At 41.2% G+C, this 15668-nt stretch overlaps 1 protein-coding gene, 1 non-coding gene and 1 pseudogene across 2 annotated transcripts in view; 2 read left to right on the top strand and 1 right to left on the bottom strand.

Annotated features, from left to right (window-relative positions):
- Positions 1–2885: 2885 nt before the first annotated feature.
- On the bottom strand, positions 2886–3620 carry LOC118658846 (annotated as a pseudogene).
- Positions 3621–9384: 5764 nt separating this feature from the next.
- On the top strand, positions 9385–9524 carry LOC118659484. The gene has a single exon (XR_004968596.1). It is a non-coding gene; the product is annotated as a small nucleolar RNA SNORA7 (small nucleolar RNA).
- Positions 9525–10705: 1181 nt separating this feature from the next.
- Positions 10706–15668, top strand: part of HSPA4 (heat shock protein family A (Hsp70) member 4) — a 44721-nt gene continuing 39758 nt past the window's right edge. The window contains exon 1 of the mRNA XM_036312796.1: positions 10706–11057. Within this exon, the coding sequence (XP_036168689.1) occupies positions 10951–11057 (107 nt within the window). The 5' untranslated portion in view covers positions 10706–10950. The remainder of the gene's footprint in view (positions 11058–15668) is intronic.

Raw genomic sequence — 15668 nt, 5'->3', positions numbered from 1 at the left:
CATGCAATATCCTGTTTGAGCAACAATAACAACCATCTCTAATATTTCTTGAGCAATTGCTATGAATCAGACAATGTACACTTTATGTTAACTCTTATTTAATTGAATTAGGTCCTATATAGCCCCCATTTTCAGGTGAGGAAACTGAGGCTTATAGACTATTAAGCCCCATGCCTAGTCATTCAGGCAATGAATGGTGGAACTGGTATTAAAGCCCAGCTAGGCTTTAGTGCTGCAGAGCCGTAGGCTGTCTACTATACTCCCTCCCCTGTATACACAGGGGAAGCATGCTTGCCCATTGTTTTTTTCAAGGATATCTATATAAATAAAAGCCTAAGTGATCGTTACAACCAGTTGACCGGACAACCGGCCAATAGCTGTGACATGCACTGACCACCAGGGGGCAGATGCTCAATGCAGGAGCTGCCCCCTGGTGGTCAGTGCACTCCCACAGCTGACCTCCCATGGCCGGCCAACCTCCTGTGGTCCCTTCCCCTGGCCCCGATTGGGACTGGGGGAGACACCCCAATTGGCCCCGATTGCTGGCCAGGCCAAGGGACCCCACCCATGCAGGAATTTTGTGCACTGGGCCTCTAGTTAAGTATATTCACAATATTGTGCAACTATCATCATTATTCATTTCCATAACTTTTTAAAAATATATTTTTATTTCAGAGAGGAAGGGAGAGGGAGAGAGATGGAAACATCAATAATGAGAGAGAATCATTGATCAGCTGCCTCTTGCATGCCCCTTACTGGGGATCGAGCCCATAACCTGGGCATGTGTCCTTGATTGGAATTGAACCTGGGACCCTTCAGTCCACAGGCTGGTGTTCTAGCCCTGAGCCAAACCCGCCAGGGCTGTCTCCATAACTTTTTCATCATTCCAAACAGAACCTTTGTATCCATTAAAAAATGACTCTGCCCTGGCCAGTGTGGCTCAGTTGGTTGGGCATCATCTTGGGCGCCAGTTTGATTCCAGTCAGGGCACATGCCTGCATTGCTGGTTTGAGCCTTGTCTGGGCACATGCGGGAGGCAGCCGATCGATGTTTTTCTCTCTCTTCCTTTCTCTCTAAAAATCAGTTTTTTCAAAAATGTATCTGGATTTACCTCTACCCACAGCCCAGGGTAACCTCTATTCTATGTTCTATGAATTTGCTTATTTTAGATATCTCATATATATGAAATCATACAATAGTTGTCTTTTTGTGTCTGACTTATTGTACTTAGATAATGTTTTCAAGGTTTATTCATATTGTAGCATATATTAGATTAGCGTCATCCTTTTTACAGCTGAATAATATTCCATTGTATTTATGTAACACATTTTGCTTATCTACTCATCTGTCGATGGGCACTTGATTTGTTTCCACCTTTTGGCTATTGGGAATAATGCTGCTAATGAACATTGGTGTACAAGTATCTATTTGAGTCTTTGCTTTCAATTTCTTTAGATATATAACTAGAAGTGGAATTTATGGGTCAAATGATAATTCTTTTTTTAAAAATATATATTTTATTGATTTCTTACAGAGAGGAAGGGAGAGGGATAGAGAGTTAGAAACATTGATGAGAGAGAAACATCGATCAGCTGCCTCCTGCACACTCCCTACTGGGTATGTGCCTGCAACCAAGGTACATGCCCTTGACCAGAATCGAACCTGGGACCCTTGAGTCCGCAGGCGGACGCTCTACCCATTGAGCCAAACCAGTTAGGGTGATAATTCTATGTTTATCTTTTTTTTAGGACAAACTTTTATTTTTAAAAAGTAAAATCAGCTCTGGCTGGGTAGCTCAGTTGGTTAGAGCATTGTCTTGATACGCCAAGGTTGTGGGTTTGATTCCCAGTTAGGGAACATACAAGAATCAACCAATTAATGCATAAATAAGTGAAACAACAAATTAATGTTTATTTCTCTTTCTCCTTTCCTTTCTCTCTCTAAAATCAATAAATTAAAAAAATGTAAAAGCAAAACAAAAAAATGTTAAAAAGCATACAAATGTGTATAATGAAGACATGCCAGTGGTTTATTTAACTCATTAATAGGGGACTGGCAGGATAGTAAAGCTGATTCAATGCAGAATTCAAGAGACTGAAGTGAAAGAAAGAATGCTGAAATTAGATTGTTAGAGTAATACAAAACTTTTATTGTTCTACAGTGCAATAAAAGCATAATCTTTGGGCATATCTTTTCTAATCTTTGGACAAAAATCATTTGCAATTTATCAATCTTTTTTTTTTCTTTAGTTTATTGAAAAATGCAGTACAAGAAGCAAGACCAAACACTTGTCTAAACACTACAGCCACTTCTCTTACTACAAAAGGCCAAAACAGCAGACTTAATTATTGCCTATTTAACCTAAGGATTTTGCCAATTTGATTCTGCTGCCATAGTTCCTATTTTGTCAAATGTAAACAACTACTTGATATAGCAATTTATCAATCTTTTATAAGTTAATATCTAATTTTATAGAGTTTGGGCCATTTTCTATTGTTTTATTATGATATTGAAAGAATAAGCAGTAATATTTTTGCCTTATCTCCCTATTTTGGATAGTTTTTATTAACTTTATATTTATTGTCGTTTATTTTGTTTGTGGTTGTTTTGCATTCATTTTTCTATCTTTTGCTTTTACAGATTTTGTCTTTTGATGTTATATGTAAAAAGTTCACTATGTTTGAGTGTTTATATAAATATATATGAATATGTATTTATTCACCGTTATTTTCTGGTAATTACATGGCTTTATTTATTTATTTTTTTTTCAGAACTCCAAGTTTTAATCCCATCTTATCCAAAAAAAGCAGCAAGACATTCAAAACAGCATGTTTCTGAACCAAATTAATGGCAGAAGAACGGAATAATCTATTTAGACACTCAACATTCTGCTTTTACTTTTATTAATTTTACTCTGAATTTACTCCCAGGCCATGAATTTTTGTTTCTTCAGTTTCTTCTGTGCAACCTCCTCTACTGGTTTGGGAACAATCAGCTCCTTTTCAGTGAGGATCATCTCAGTGTGGCAGGGAGAGCTCACGTATGGGTTAATCCGCCCATGAGCTCTGTAGGTTCTTTGCCACATCTTGGGAGCTTTGTTTACCTGATTGTGCTCATTGACCAGAGAGTCTACATCTAAACCCTAAGTTCAGCATTGCTCTCAGCATTTTTAAGCACGTGCAGCAAACATTTGGCACTCTTTTTGGGCCACCCAGCCTGTGTCCAGCCCCGCTGTTAGGCCTGGGCACACCTACCAACTCCACCATTGTAATGACGGAATGGCACAGATTGCTTCTTTAAAGTGACATCCTTCAGATACTTGGTGGCTTTTTGAATATGCATACCCTTGATGGCCTGGGCAGTTTCACGAGTGTTCTTAAAGTGAACATGGAGATTTGAGCCTCTGGATTTGCATGATTTTGTGGGGTTTTCTGGGTCTAGTGAATAGCAAACCATTTTCAGAGGTCACCTATGGCTGCTTTGGGGGAAGAACATAGCTTTATTTTTGAAATTTAATTTGTAAACTTTAAAGTGTTTGATTTATTAGGAATATATTCTTGAATATGGTTTGAGGTAGGGACCTAAAATTTTTTCCAAAATGGTTAGCTAATGTCCCAACATCACCCCTTCCACCACTAGTTTTAAAAATGCCATGTATCATATGCTAAATTCTCATACTTGAGTTTGTTTCTGGACTTTTATTTCTGTTCATCTTTGTCCTTTCTAGCACCAGTCCATAGTTGTAATTATTACTACTTAATTGTACTGTGCTCCTTCTTGCAGTTCTGATAGGATGGATGGCTTTGCTAGCAACCACACCTTCGGTCAAGTCACTTCTCACAGAGGAAGGGTAAGTGGCCATCCTTGTTTCACAAGTAGCAGCAATTATCAAATGTTGCAGTGAGCCAAAACCGGTTTGGCTCAGTGGATAGAGCGTTGGCCTGTGGACTAAAAGGTCCCAGGTTCGATTCCGGTCAAGGGCATGTACCTGGGTTGCGGGCACATCCCCAGTAGGAGGTGTGCAGGAGGCAGCTGATCGATGTTTCTCTCTCATCGATGTTTCTAACTCTCTATCTCTCTCCCTTCCTCTCTGTAAAAAATCAATAAAATATATTAAAAAAAAATGTTGCAGTGAAACTATGTTGCATTTAGGAAACCCCATTGAAAATCTTAGAGGAAGACATTCACCTAAGGAACATGAAAGTACATGCTGAGTGGGAGGGGGGAGGAGAAGCTCATTCATGGATTTCCTCTTAATCATGTGGTTATTCTGTTCACTTACATGGAGATGCCAGATTGTCACTGTGTCTCCCCAGTTTTGGAAGGGGATTTTACTTTTAGGGAAGAAGCTCTAAGGAAAAACATTAGAGAGAAGCCCTAAAGGGAGGCATTTTTGTCACCCCACTGGCATTCTAAAGGGCTAGAAGAGATCAGATGGGGCCTTGTGGGGCCTCTGGATCTCATCTCACTTAGAGGTAAGATAGACATGCCAAATATGAATGTACTACTCCTTCCTGACTACTCATGATATCTGCTGATACTATTGGAATAAAAAAAAGATATTCTCACTGGTGCTGGCTGCGGAACCCAATAAGGCTATCTAGTTGGAATCTTTAGGATCAATTTTCTTTCTTCAAAATGAAACTTTTGCCTTTCATGGAAATGGCACAAAATATATTCGTATTTAATAGTATTCTTAAAGGGCGAATAACCCAGTTTTGAAAAATGACTTATTAAAAAAAAAGAAAAGCCCTGACCAGTTTGGCTCAGTGGATAGAGCGTCGGCCTGCGGACTGAAGGGTCCTGGGTTCGATTCTGGTCAAGGGCATTTAAAAAAAAAGAAAAAAAGAAAAAAAGAAAAATGACTTAACTATATTTCTACTCTCTGTCAAATACATTCAGCCCCCCTGTATCCACAGGTTCTGCATCGCAGATCAAAAATATTTGATCTCTAACCCAGATCAAAAATATTTTTAAAAAAGTTATGTTGTTATTGCCATGTATGTACTATGTAGTTAGGCCTATGTAGTTAAGACTATTGTGGTTGAGTCTGTATTGAATATGTACAACTTTTTAAATCATTATCCCCTAAATCCCTAAAGAATACAGTATAACAACTATTTACACAGCATTTACATTATACGAGGTATTATAAGTAATCTAGAGATGATTTAAAGTATTCGGGAGGATGTACATAGGTTATATGCAAATACTACACCAGCCGTGGGCAAACTACAGCCCGCGGGCCGGATCCAGCCCGTTTGAAATGAATAAAACTAAAAAAAAAAAGACTGTACCCTTTTATGTAATGATGTTTACTTTGAATTTATATTAGTTCACACAAACACTCCATCCATGCTTTTGTTCCGGCCCTGGCCCTCCGGTCCAGTTTAAGAACCCATGTGGCCCTCGAGTCAAAAAGTTTGCCCACCCCTGTACTACACCATTTTATTTAAGGGATTTAGGTATCTGTGGGGGCCTTGTAACTAATCCCTTGGATACCAAGGGATAACTGTATCAAAATATCTTCATAGTGGAAATGTCTTTTGGTCACCTTTTCTAGGGTTGTCTTTGTCTTGTTTGGAAAAGAAACTCTGACGCTTCCAGTGAGCTCAGATCACCTCTTCTCTTGTTTCAGCTTGCTGCTGCTGCCTTTTGCATTAGGGATGGATTCCTGTGCCATTGCCAGGAAAACATGTTAGTCATCTCCTCTGAGTTAGGGCTTATACTGCTAGCATTCAAGTGTCAAACTGTAATCATCTGTGATATATTTAGATTTTTAACTCACATTGCATTTGAACATTAACTACAGGTCAACAAGAAAATAAGTGGTCCTCCTTTGATTGGGAAGCAATGTATGGGCAGAATGCCACATCAACTTGTTCATAATAACACTGTTTCTTTATCAAATGACAAATATACACACCCAGACTCCTCTTTAATCAGGAAAGGTGAGTTATTATCAGAGGCCACAAGACCTTTTAAAGTCATTGTCTTTGAGTCTTAGAGCATGTAGAAAAGAGCATTGTCCTGAGACAAATGACCTGTTTTCAGCTGAAAAGAAACCAGCACAGGGTACACTGAGTCCTGATGAATTTGATAATTAAAACAAAAGATGGAAAAGAAAGCTTTGTACTGTAGAAACAGGATGGCAACTGCTACTATAGCAGGATAGCTCCCTGGGCCAGGTGGTGAGGTGCAGGGGGCAGGGGAGTGGGGGAGGGGGGCTGGTGGAGGAGAGCTGGGAGTCCTTCCACACTTTGGAACAGGACAAGCCGGAGTAAAACTGGGCTGAACAGGTCAGAGTCATATTTCTGCTCTCAACAGACCAGACCAACAGGCAGGACTTTGGGGTGGAGCTGGAATGCCAGCTGCTAGAGGTGGAAGAAGGCTGTGTCTGGGGCTGGTTGAAGAGAAGGCGGAGCTGATGGATACAGAGGTTGTGAGTCAGGCCAGGAAAATTTTTGTTGATCAAGAGACCTAGATGAAGGGGTTAAGTTTTCATGATCATATCAGTTTCTGTGGCTTGGAGAAATCTGGGCGAAGTTCATCCAGCATTTTAAGATTAAAAAGAGAAAAAGGGTGGGACTGATAATGATGCCATATGTCATATCATATATATATATATATATATATATATATATATATATATATATATATATATATATATATATATATCAGTGTAATCAGCCTGAATAAGGGCAAAACTTGGGGCTTTGGAGAATGAGATAACAGTGGTGCTATGTAAGCAGACAGTTTGGCAGAATGAGGAAGGACCCTAGGATTTCAGCCAACTTGGAGTTAGAAGTGAACTGTAATGGTAGTTTTTATATCAGAAGAGCATATGATTAGAAAAATGCTTGAGGGGAAAAATCGGGAGTCTAAATTGTATTCTACTACTCCTTAACTATATAATTATACTTCTTATATTTATACTTGTATTATGATTAAACAAAATGAAACAGATTTTCTACAGGACTTCTCAGAGCCTTTAAAATGGTGATATTAACCTATTAATATTTCATGGCACACTGTCCTGGGGAATATAGTTTGGGAAAGGCTGGTTTAACCTAATGTTAAAAAAGGCACAACCAAATTCAACCATCATGTACAACAAAAGTACTGAAAGGAAGGAATGTATTCCAGAATGTCAATAGTGAATTATTCTAGTTGAATTATTTATTTTACTCTTATCCCCCCATATTTACGTTATTTTTTAAAATATATTTTATTGATTTTTTACAGAGAGGAAGGGAGAGGGATAGAGAGTTAGAAACATCAATGAGAGAGAAACATTGATCAGCTGCCTCCTGCACACTCCTCACTGGGGATGTGCCTGCAACTAAGGTACATGCCCTTGACCAGAATCAAACCTGGGACCCTTGAATCCACAGGCCGATGCTTTATCCACTGAGACAAACCGGTTATCCCCCCCCCCCATATTTACTTTAATGAGCCTCTATAAGTAATGTGAACTTAAAGAAAGCAGTGGTGTAGTATAGGAAACCCATGTTGAAGTCAGAGTTTTTAAAGCTGTGTGATTTTGAACAGGTTACTCAATTTCATCAGGTCTTTTCTCTATAAAATTGGAAAATAATATCTACCTCATGGGCTTGCTATGAAGATTAAATGAATTGTAATATCCAAAACACTCAGCACAATGTCTAGCACATACTGTAGGAGCTAAAGATGAGGTAGGGTATGGCAATTATCATTGAGCAATCAGAGTTTTATAGAGTGTAATGTAAGAGTTCTGGTTTAACTAAGGACACTGGCCACTGACTATGAGATTAGGGAGACCAGAATACACCATTATCTGAGCTTTCAGCTTCCTCCTGAAGCAAAGAATTGCAGAAGCTGCTCCAGAAGTATATTCTTCAGGACATTTGGCAGGGATGATTATAAATTCCCAATTTCGAACCTTTTGTCTCATTGATGAACAGCCTATGCATACTGTATTTTTAAAACAAACAAATACCTTCCTGATTGATTGGTACTAAATTTAACCATTGTATGAGAGAAAGGCATTTAATAACTTCCTTCTTCTAAAATACTCCAGATAGCCATGGCTGGTATGGCTTAGTGCAGCGGTTCTCAACCTGTGGGTCGCGACCCCTTTGGGGGTCGAACGACCCTTTCACAGGGGTCGCCTAAGACCATCCTGCATATCAGATATTTACATTATGATTCATAACAGTAGCAACATTACAGTTATGAAGTAGCAACGAAAATAATTTTATGGTTGGGTCACAACATGAGGAACTGTATTTAAAGGGCCAGAAGGTTGAGAACCACTGGCTTAGTGGATAAAGCGCCAGCCTGCAGACTGAAGGGCCCCAGGTTTGATTCCGGTCAAGGGCACATGCCCCGGTTGCTGAGCTCGATACCCAGTAGGGGGCATGCAGGAAGCAGCTGATCAATGATTCTCTCTCATCATTGATGTTTCTATCTCTCTCTCCCTCTCCCTTCCTCTCTGAAATCAATAAAGATATATTTTTAAAAAATACTCAAGGTAGTCTGCTGAATGAAAAGAACTTGTGCTTTACTCACAGTGTGTCCAACATTATTTTGGCAATTTCATTGCTTCACAACTGTGATTCTTGGAAACTTGTCATTAAGATTCTTCAGAATTCTTAAATAACTTTTTCTGACTTCATTTATTTAAATATCCCAGAATAGCCTCTTGAGCTATAAGTTTGATGATCCACGGAACTATTTATAGCAGGATGAGTACTCCCTGTGACCGATGTTAATGTTTTATTTTGAGAAGAACAAATCCTTAAAAAGATTGATAGGGTTGATGGTATTTTAAACTGAAACCAGTGCCAAGGCAAATAGATATGAACTTGGAACATAAAGAGAGATGGGTGTGCCTTTTTGCCAGTTTAGCTCAAGGCTGGGGAGGCCTCCCACAAGAAGGAAGGCAGAGAGACACAGTGTAAGCCAGAGGTAGTAATCTTTTAGGTGGATTAGACACTTCAGCCTAGGGCCTGGCCTCTGTTTGTTCAGTGCTTAATAACCCAAAATAGATTAGTGGAGACAGACTGTCATAATTAAGGCCAATATTGTCTTTGAGGTGATTGATATGCCCCTAGGTAGGAGAAAAATAGGAGAGGAAGGAAGGTCAAGGTTAACCTAAGTTAAAAAACATATACAAAACTGTGTGTGTTAGGGGCCCTTAAAAAATAGAATCACAAAAGTTACTGGAGACTTGGAGATTAAGCTTCCCCTTCTTCTGAATCTCATCAAGCAATTTATCAGACATGCTTATTGCTGATCGCACGCTGGCTTCCCCTCCACACCTGGACCACTCCTTAACTCTCAGCAAGTCATTGCTCTCCCAGGTGCCCCTGCAAGTGAGGCCCTTAAATTAAGATTAGTTTCCACCTCGCAGGATCATGTCTGGAGAGTGGCTAATATTCTGCCAGCTTCAGAGAGAGGAGGGAAAGCAAGCCTGGCAGAGGTACCCATTACATTCCCTGCTTGCTTAGTAGCTGGTGACTGGAAGACATTCTGCAACAATGTCAAAAAAAAAATAAAAAATAGAAAACAAATCATGCCCTAGCCAGCAGCGGGCAAACTACGGCCTGCCTGCGGGCCGGATCCGGCCCGTTTGAAATGAATAAAACTATTGAAAAAAAAGACCGTACCCTTTTATGTAATGCTGTTTACTTTGAATTTATATTAGTTCACACAAACACTCCATCCATGCTTTTGTTCTGGCCCTCCGGTCCAGTTTAAGAACCCATTGTGGCCCTCGAGTCAAAAAGTTTGCCCACCCCTGCTAGCGGGTTTGGTTCAGTGGATAGAGTCGCCCTGCAGTCAGACTGAAGGGTCTGGGATTTGATTCTGGTCAAGGGCTAGATCCCCAGTAGGGGGCGTGGAGGAGGCAGCCAATCAATGATTTTCATCATTGGAGATTTTATCTCTCCCTCTCCCTTCCTCTCTGAAATCAATAAAAATATATTTTAAAAAACTATTCATTACCTTATGTAATCCCACCACTTTACAGGCTGGTCTGAACGGACCCAGGTACTTTATCATCTATGTCCCTTGCATCCAGCCAGGACTGGTGCTTGGAGTATGTTGGGAATAAAAGTCCTGTAGGTCCCTCGGCCTGATTTAAGGACAGGAGTGCAGTAGAGAACGGTGCGACAATGCGTAATACAAACAAAACAAAAAACCAAGGCGGTGGGATCGAGAGCGGAGAGGGCGCTGTCTTTGACTTTGACATAGCTCGGCTTATTTGGAGCCATGTTCCAACAGCTGCCCTCCCCACTACGGGCCAACCTACCCCTAGGGGAGTAGGAGAGCCTTCGGAACTGGAGCGCAGAAGGTCCCACCACCGGAAGTTTCTTTGGATATAAAGAAAACGGCGGAAGTAGACCAAAGATACCTCCTCAGTACTCCGCCTCCAGCCCGTTCTCCTTTCTTTTGGAGGGGAGGTGCTCCCCAGTTCTTTGCCTTGGTGGAAAGCCGCTGCGGCGGATTCTGTGCGCAGCTTCAGTTGGCTAGCTCCGCCTCCCGATTTTTTTTTTTTTTTTACCTTCCCAGGTTCTCCACGCCTAGACCTGACGTACGCTTGTGCGTGACTAGGGGCGGGATCTCTAAAGGAAGAGCTGGAGTCGAGATCTCGCGAGAACATTTTTTTTCCTTCGCAGTTCTCGCTCTGCACCTTCACTCTCGTCGCAACGAGATCTTTCGAGATCTTCTCCGCCCCCGCTACCCGGCGCCCTCTCTGCGGCCGCTGAGCCGGAGCCGGCCTGAGCAGCACGCTTCGCAGCGGCTCGGTTTCCGAGGACCTAGGCGCTCGTGTGGGCAACCCTACGTCCCTCACTAGCTCCGGTCCCCTGGCCTACGCGGCCCACTTTCCGCGCGCCAGCCCCGCCGGGGTCCGTGTCCTGTTTCGCCGGCCGGACCCGGGCTCGAGCCCGAGCTGTAGCCAGCGCCATGTCGGTGGTGGGCATAGACCTGGGCTTCCAGAGCTGCTACGTTGCTGTGGCACGCGCCGGTGGCATCGAGACCATAGCTAATGAGTACAGCGACCGCTGCACGCCGTAAGTGTGGGCCAGGCCACGGCCGCGTGCACTGGGGGATGGGGAGGTAGCATTTGCTTTGGTCTGCGACCCTCTCGGCGGAGGAACACGGGCCGGGGAGTCATCTCCATTCCGGGCCGAGAGACGGGTGGATACTGGACCTCCGCTGGGCGCCAGGTCACTAGTGGCCGCGACCTGCTGTGTGGTTCTGCGCCAGGGGCGAGGCCTTTTCCCTGTAGCCCGCCGGCTGAGCGAAGCCGTGAGCGGGTACTCGGACCAGTGGAGGGCACAGGTAGGAGCTGGAGGGCAGGAAGGCCTGGGATGTAGGGTGGTCCGAGATCCTTTCCGAGCAGGGACCAGGCCCAGGGCGTACTGACTTTCATTGAGCCTAACACAGAATTCGTAGCTTTGCACACAGCCGGCACTTAATAAAAGTTGAACGGGTTCTCTCGTCTGCCCGCGGCAAGACGTTGGAGCGGCCGGAGTCCCACGTGAGTGGGGGCGGGGCGGCGCCCGGAAGCGAGGGAGCCGGAGAACCCGAGGCTCACGCTGCGGGACCAGAGATCTCAAGCTTGGGGTGGTTACGGTCATAAATCAGGAAAGGATTTAATAAAATCGATGCCTTCTTGATATCTTTGCATTCACTTTTTTTTCACATCGTTTCAGAATATTAAACTATAGTGGGTCATTTACTGCTGTTCTGCATGCATCCACTTTCACAGTAATCCATTCCAATGAGGGTGTTGTCCACAGTTGTTCATGAATGACCCAGGTGCTCATTTTGACATCTAGAATCATAAGTTATGGGACCAGTATAAACACAGGCCTAAAAAAATCAGGACTCACCCAGGACTTTCCTTGGTTAGAGTAAGAATCTACTTTTTGAGTACATAGAGATACCTTTCAATCCATTGTCTTCCTCTTGGACAAAATCTTCTAAGCTTCATTCTGAGCCACACCGGCCAGGGCAGCCTTCCTTTTCTTTAAATCTAAGTCATTTCGTTGCTCTTAGATCTAAACGACATGTAAAGACATTCACTTCAGAGAGGAATGTATACGTTCAGCTCTTGCTCTCCGAAAGGGTGGTTATTAATTTGATTTCTTCAAATTCCTAATGTGGCTCAGTTGGTGGTGCATCGTCCCATGCATCAGAGTCACCAATTTGATTCTCGGTCAGGGGCGGGCTCCATCGTGTGGGAGGCTGTGGATTGATGTTTCTCACATTGATGTTTATCTCTCCCTCTCCCTCTAAAATCCATAAAAACACTTAAAAGAATAAAGAAAAGGAAGGTTGATTTGTTAATTAAAGCTTCAGACTTCTTATACCACTTCCCCTCATGTCTAATTGCTGTGGTTATGAAAGGAGTCTCTTAGAAAGCATTTTTTCCCTCAATCTGTTGAGATCTTGCTTCTGGTTGTCCTCTGATTGGCTCAAATAAAATTTAAAAAAATATTTTTTGTTGATTTTTAGAGAGGAAGGGAGAGGGAGAGAAGAAATATCCATGGGCTGCCTCCTGCAGGTCCCTCACTGGGGATGGGGCTAGCAACCGGGCATGTACCCTGACTGGGAATCCAACCCGCCATCTTTTAGTGCAGGGGAGGACACCCAACCACACCCGCAGAGGCTCAAATCAATTTTTATAAAAATGCAGGTTTTAACCTTCTTACAAGAGCAGTCTTGGAAGCACCGTCATCACACTTCCATTCCAGGCACCAAAATATTCCCATTTAAACACATTTAAGGAAAGTAACGCTGATCTATTAACAATAATCTGCAGTCAAGACAGTCTTGTTAAAGCTCAATATCCAGCAGCTAACACATTATCTGGCACTTAGCTTCATTTTGTAAATCATTTGTGAACTCGAAAACAGGTGTATTTCAAAAGTGTATTCTTTAAAAATGATTTCACATCCAGGCAGTGTGGCCCAGTGGTTGAGCGTAATGTATCAGGAGGTCACCAGTTGTCAGGGCACACCCCTGGGTTTTGGGCTCGGTCCGCAATAGAGGATGTGAAGGAGGCAGCCCATTGATGTTTCTCTCATTGATGTTTGTGTCTCTGCCTTAACCTTCCTCTCTCTGAAATCAAAAATATTAAAGTAGTTTTTTTAAATCACTTAAGAACTAAAATATAACCTTGCATACAAATTTGGTAGAAGTAATCTACAGGAACTTTGCCATTAGTTTCCTAAACAAACATTTTTTTCTTGACTTAACAAGACACTTGTTTGCTGTAACAATAGAAACACTATAAAGTGTTAGAATTAAGTTTCCTTCAATTATTTGCTCTCTATCCTTGCATACCTTTTTCTACATTCTACTAATACAGTGTGTGTGTAAACAAAAGGGATAATATTTTGTAACTGATTTAACTTATACACAGTGGGGCAAATGTACGTTTATAGTTGGTATAGAAAATAATACAGTAATTAATAAATAGTAATACAAGAATAAACTTTAGCATGTGCACAACTGTAAACCTGCGTTTCCTCACTGTATTTTAGACATCTTTCAGAGTCAAATATGAATTTATTTAAATATGTAATTCTGTATTATGGCTATGACATGTTTTCTTCAAACAGATTATTTCTAAAATTTTGCTATTACAAGTAGTTTTTCAACAAGCAGTTTTTAAAAAAATGTGTTTTTTAAAAAAATTGATTTCAGAGAGAGGAAGAGAGAGGGAGATAGAAACATCAACTATGAGAGAGAATCTTCATTGATGATGCCTCCTGCACACCACCAACGGGGTATCGAGCCTGAAACCTGGGCATGAGCCCTGATCAGGAATCTAACCAGGACTTGATTCATGGGTCTACCACTGAGTCATACCAGCTGGGCATCCAGTTATCTTTTTTTTCCATTCCTTATCTGAGGATGTTATTTTTTCTTTAAATCCTTACCTGAGGATATGTTTTTATTTATTTATTTTTAAAATATATTTTAGTGATTTTTTTACAGAGAGGAAGGGAAAGAAATAGAGTTAGAAACACTGATGAGAGAGAAACATTGATCAGCTGCCTCCTGCACACCTACTGGTGATGTGCCCGAAACCATGATACATGCCCTTGATTGGAATTAAACCTGGGACCTTTCAGTCCAAAGGCCGATGCTCTATTCACTGAGCCAAACCGGTTAGGGCAGGATATGTTTTTATTGATTTTCAAGAGGGAGAGAAACGATGATTGGCTGCCTCCCGTATGCAGTTCAACCTAGGATGGAACCTACAACCTGGACATGTGACCTGACTGGAAATTGAACCCGCAATCTTTTGATGTATGGGACACCCAGCCAGGGCTCAACAAGTCGTTTTTTATATTTATGTTTACATGTTAATACTTCTATTTTTGTTGGATAGATTTCCAGATGTGAGATTGCTAGGATAAAGGGTATATATGCTTAGAGTTTTAGTTCATATTGTCATAATACTTTACAAAAACTTAGGTTAATTTATACCAGGAACATGAGTGATTTCTCAGTCTTAATGGGGTTGAGAAGATTAAGGAGTTAAACTAAAGTGTTTATTTAGAATAATGCCTGACATAGTTAATACCACCTAAGTATTTGCTAATGTTGCCATTATGACCTTTTTATATTTTCATTAATCCTCTTTATTAAGTCATATATTGGTACAGTAAAATGAAATCTATAGAAGTTTGCCTTTTAGGATTCATCAAATTTGTGGCTGAAAAATGTTTTCATTTTATTTTTCCATCACCATTTATCCCCTCTGTCTTCATCCACCCACAATCACCACACTGTTGTCCATGTCCATGAGTTCTCTTTCCTTTTTGCTCACTTCCCCACCCCAAAATCCCCCAAATACGTGGCTTTTAATGTGCAAATGTTACTGACTCAGGAGTTTGCTGTGCTTTAGGAACTATGTCTCTCAGAAAATGAGTTACTTGTTCTGTTTGATATCAACTTTTTTGGGTACTTGATAGTTTGGGACTAAGTAACCAGAGGATACTCTGATTAATATAATAACCATTTCCAAATCATTTTGCCACCATCCCTTATTTGATAATCTAAATACTATTGGTTCTCTGAAAAGCTCATTTTCTTAGTTTTAAGAAAGTAGAGCAACAGCCGTCCTAACACTCTGAGAGTGCTCACACAAACATGAAACTACCTTTTAAGGATAGCAGCTGTTCTTATATCCTAATCAGAATGTGCATAAATATTTGGTCAGTAGTATTTCTTACCCAGGAAAGGGAGATCAGTGCCATTCTCTGTCTTAAGATTATTATTTTTAGGACTAGAGTCATAGAAATAAAGATAAGAACAGAGTGTTGAACTTGATTTGAATCAATTTCCAACAATGTCAACCTGTAATTTGGAATGGAGGAAAAGTAGTGTCAAACAGCAAGTGTCCGAGTACTTCACATTTTTAGCAGCATTAACTTGGCTTTGTGTGTAGTGTAGGGGACGTGTAAGATAGCAGTTCTGTTGTTTACAGCTATAATTGTTCTAGTTGGAAATATGAATGACATAAAAGCACAGTGGAAGTTTATTTATGTACAGATTTAAAATACTAAATTTAGAGGAGACATTACATCAGTGGGGGATGGAGTGATGAGGAAAGGCAGGCATGGGATTTGAGCAAATAGGATTAGAATACATATAGGAAAGGA

The sequence above is a fragment of the Myotis myotis genome, unplaced genomic scaffold, assembly GCF_014108235.1.
Source record: "Myotis myotis isolate mMyoMyo1 unplaced genomic scaffold, mMyoMyo1.p scaffold_m19_p_6, whole genome shotgun sequence".
NCBI lineage: Eukaryota > Metazoa > Chordata > Mammalia > Chiroptera > Vespertilionidae > Myotis > Myotis myotis.
Note: the sequence above shows the minus strand (reverse complement) of the source record. Positions and strands in the feature narration are given on the sequence as shown.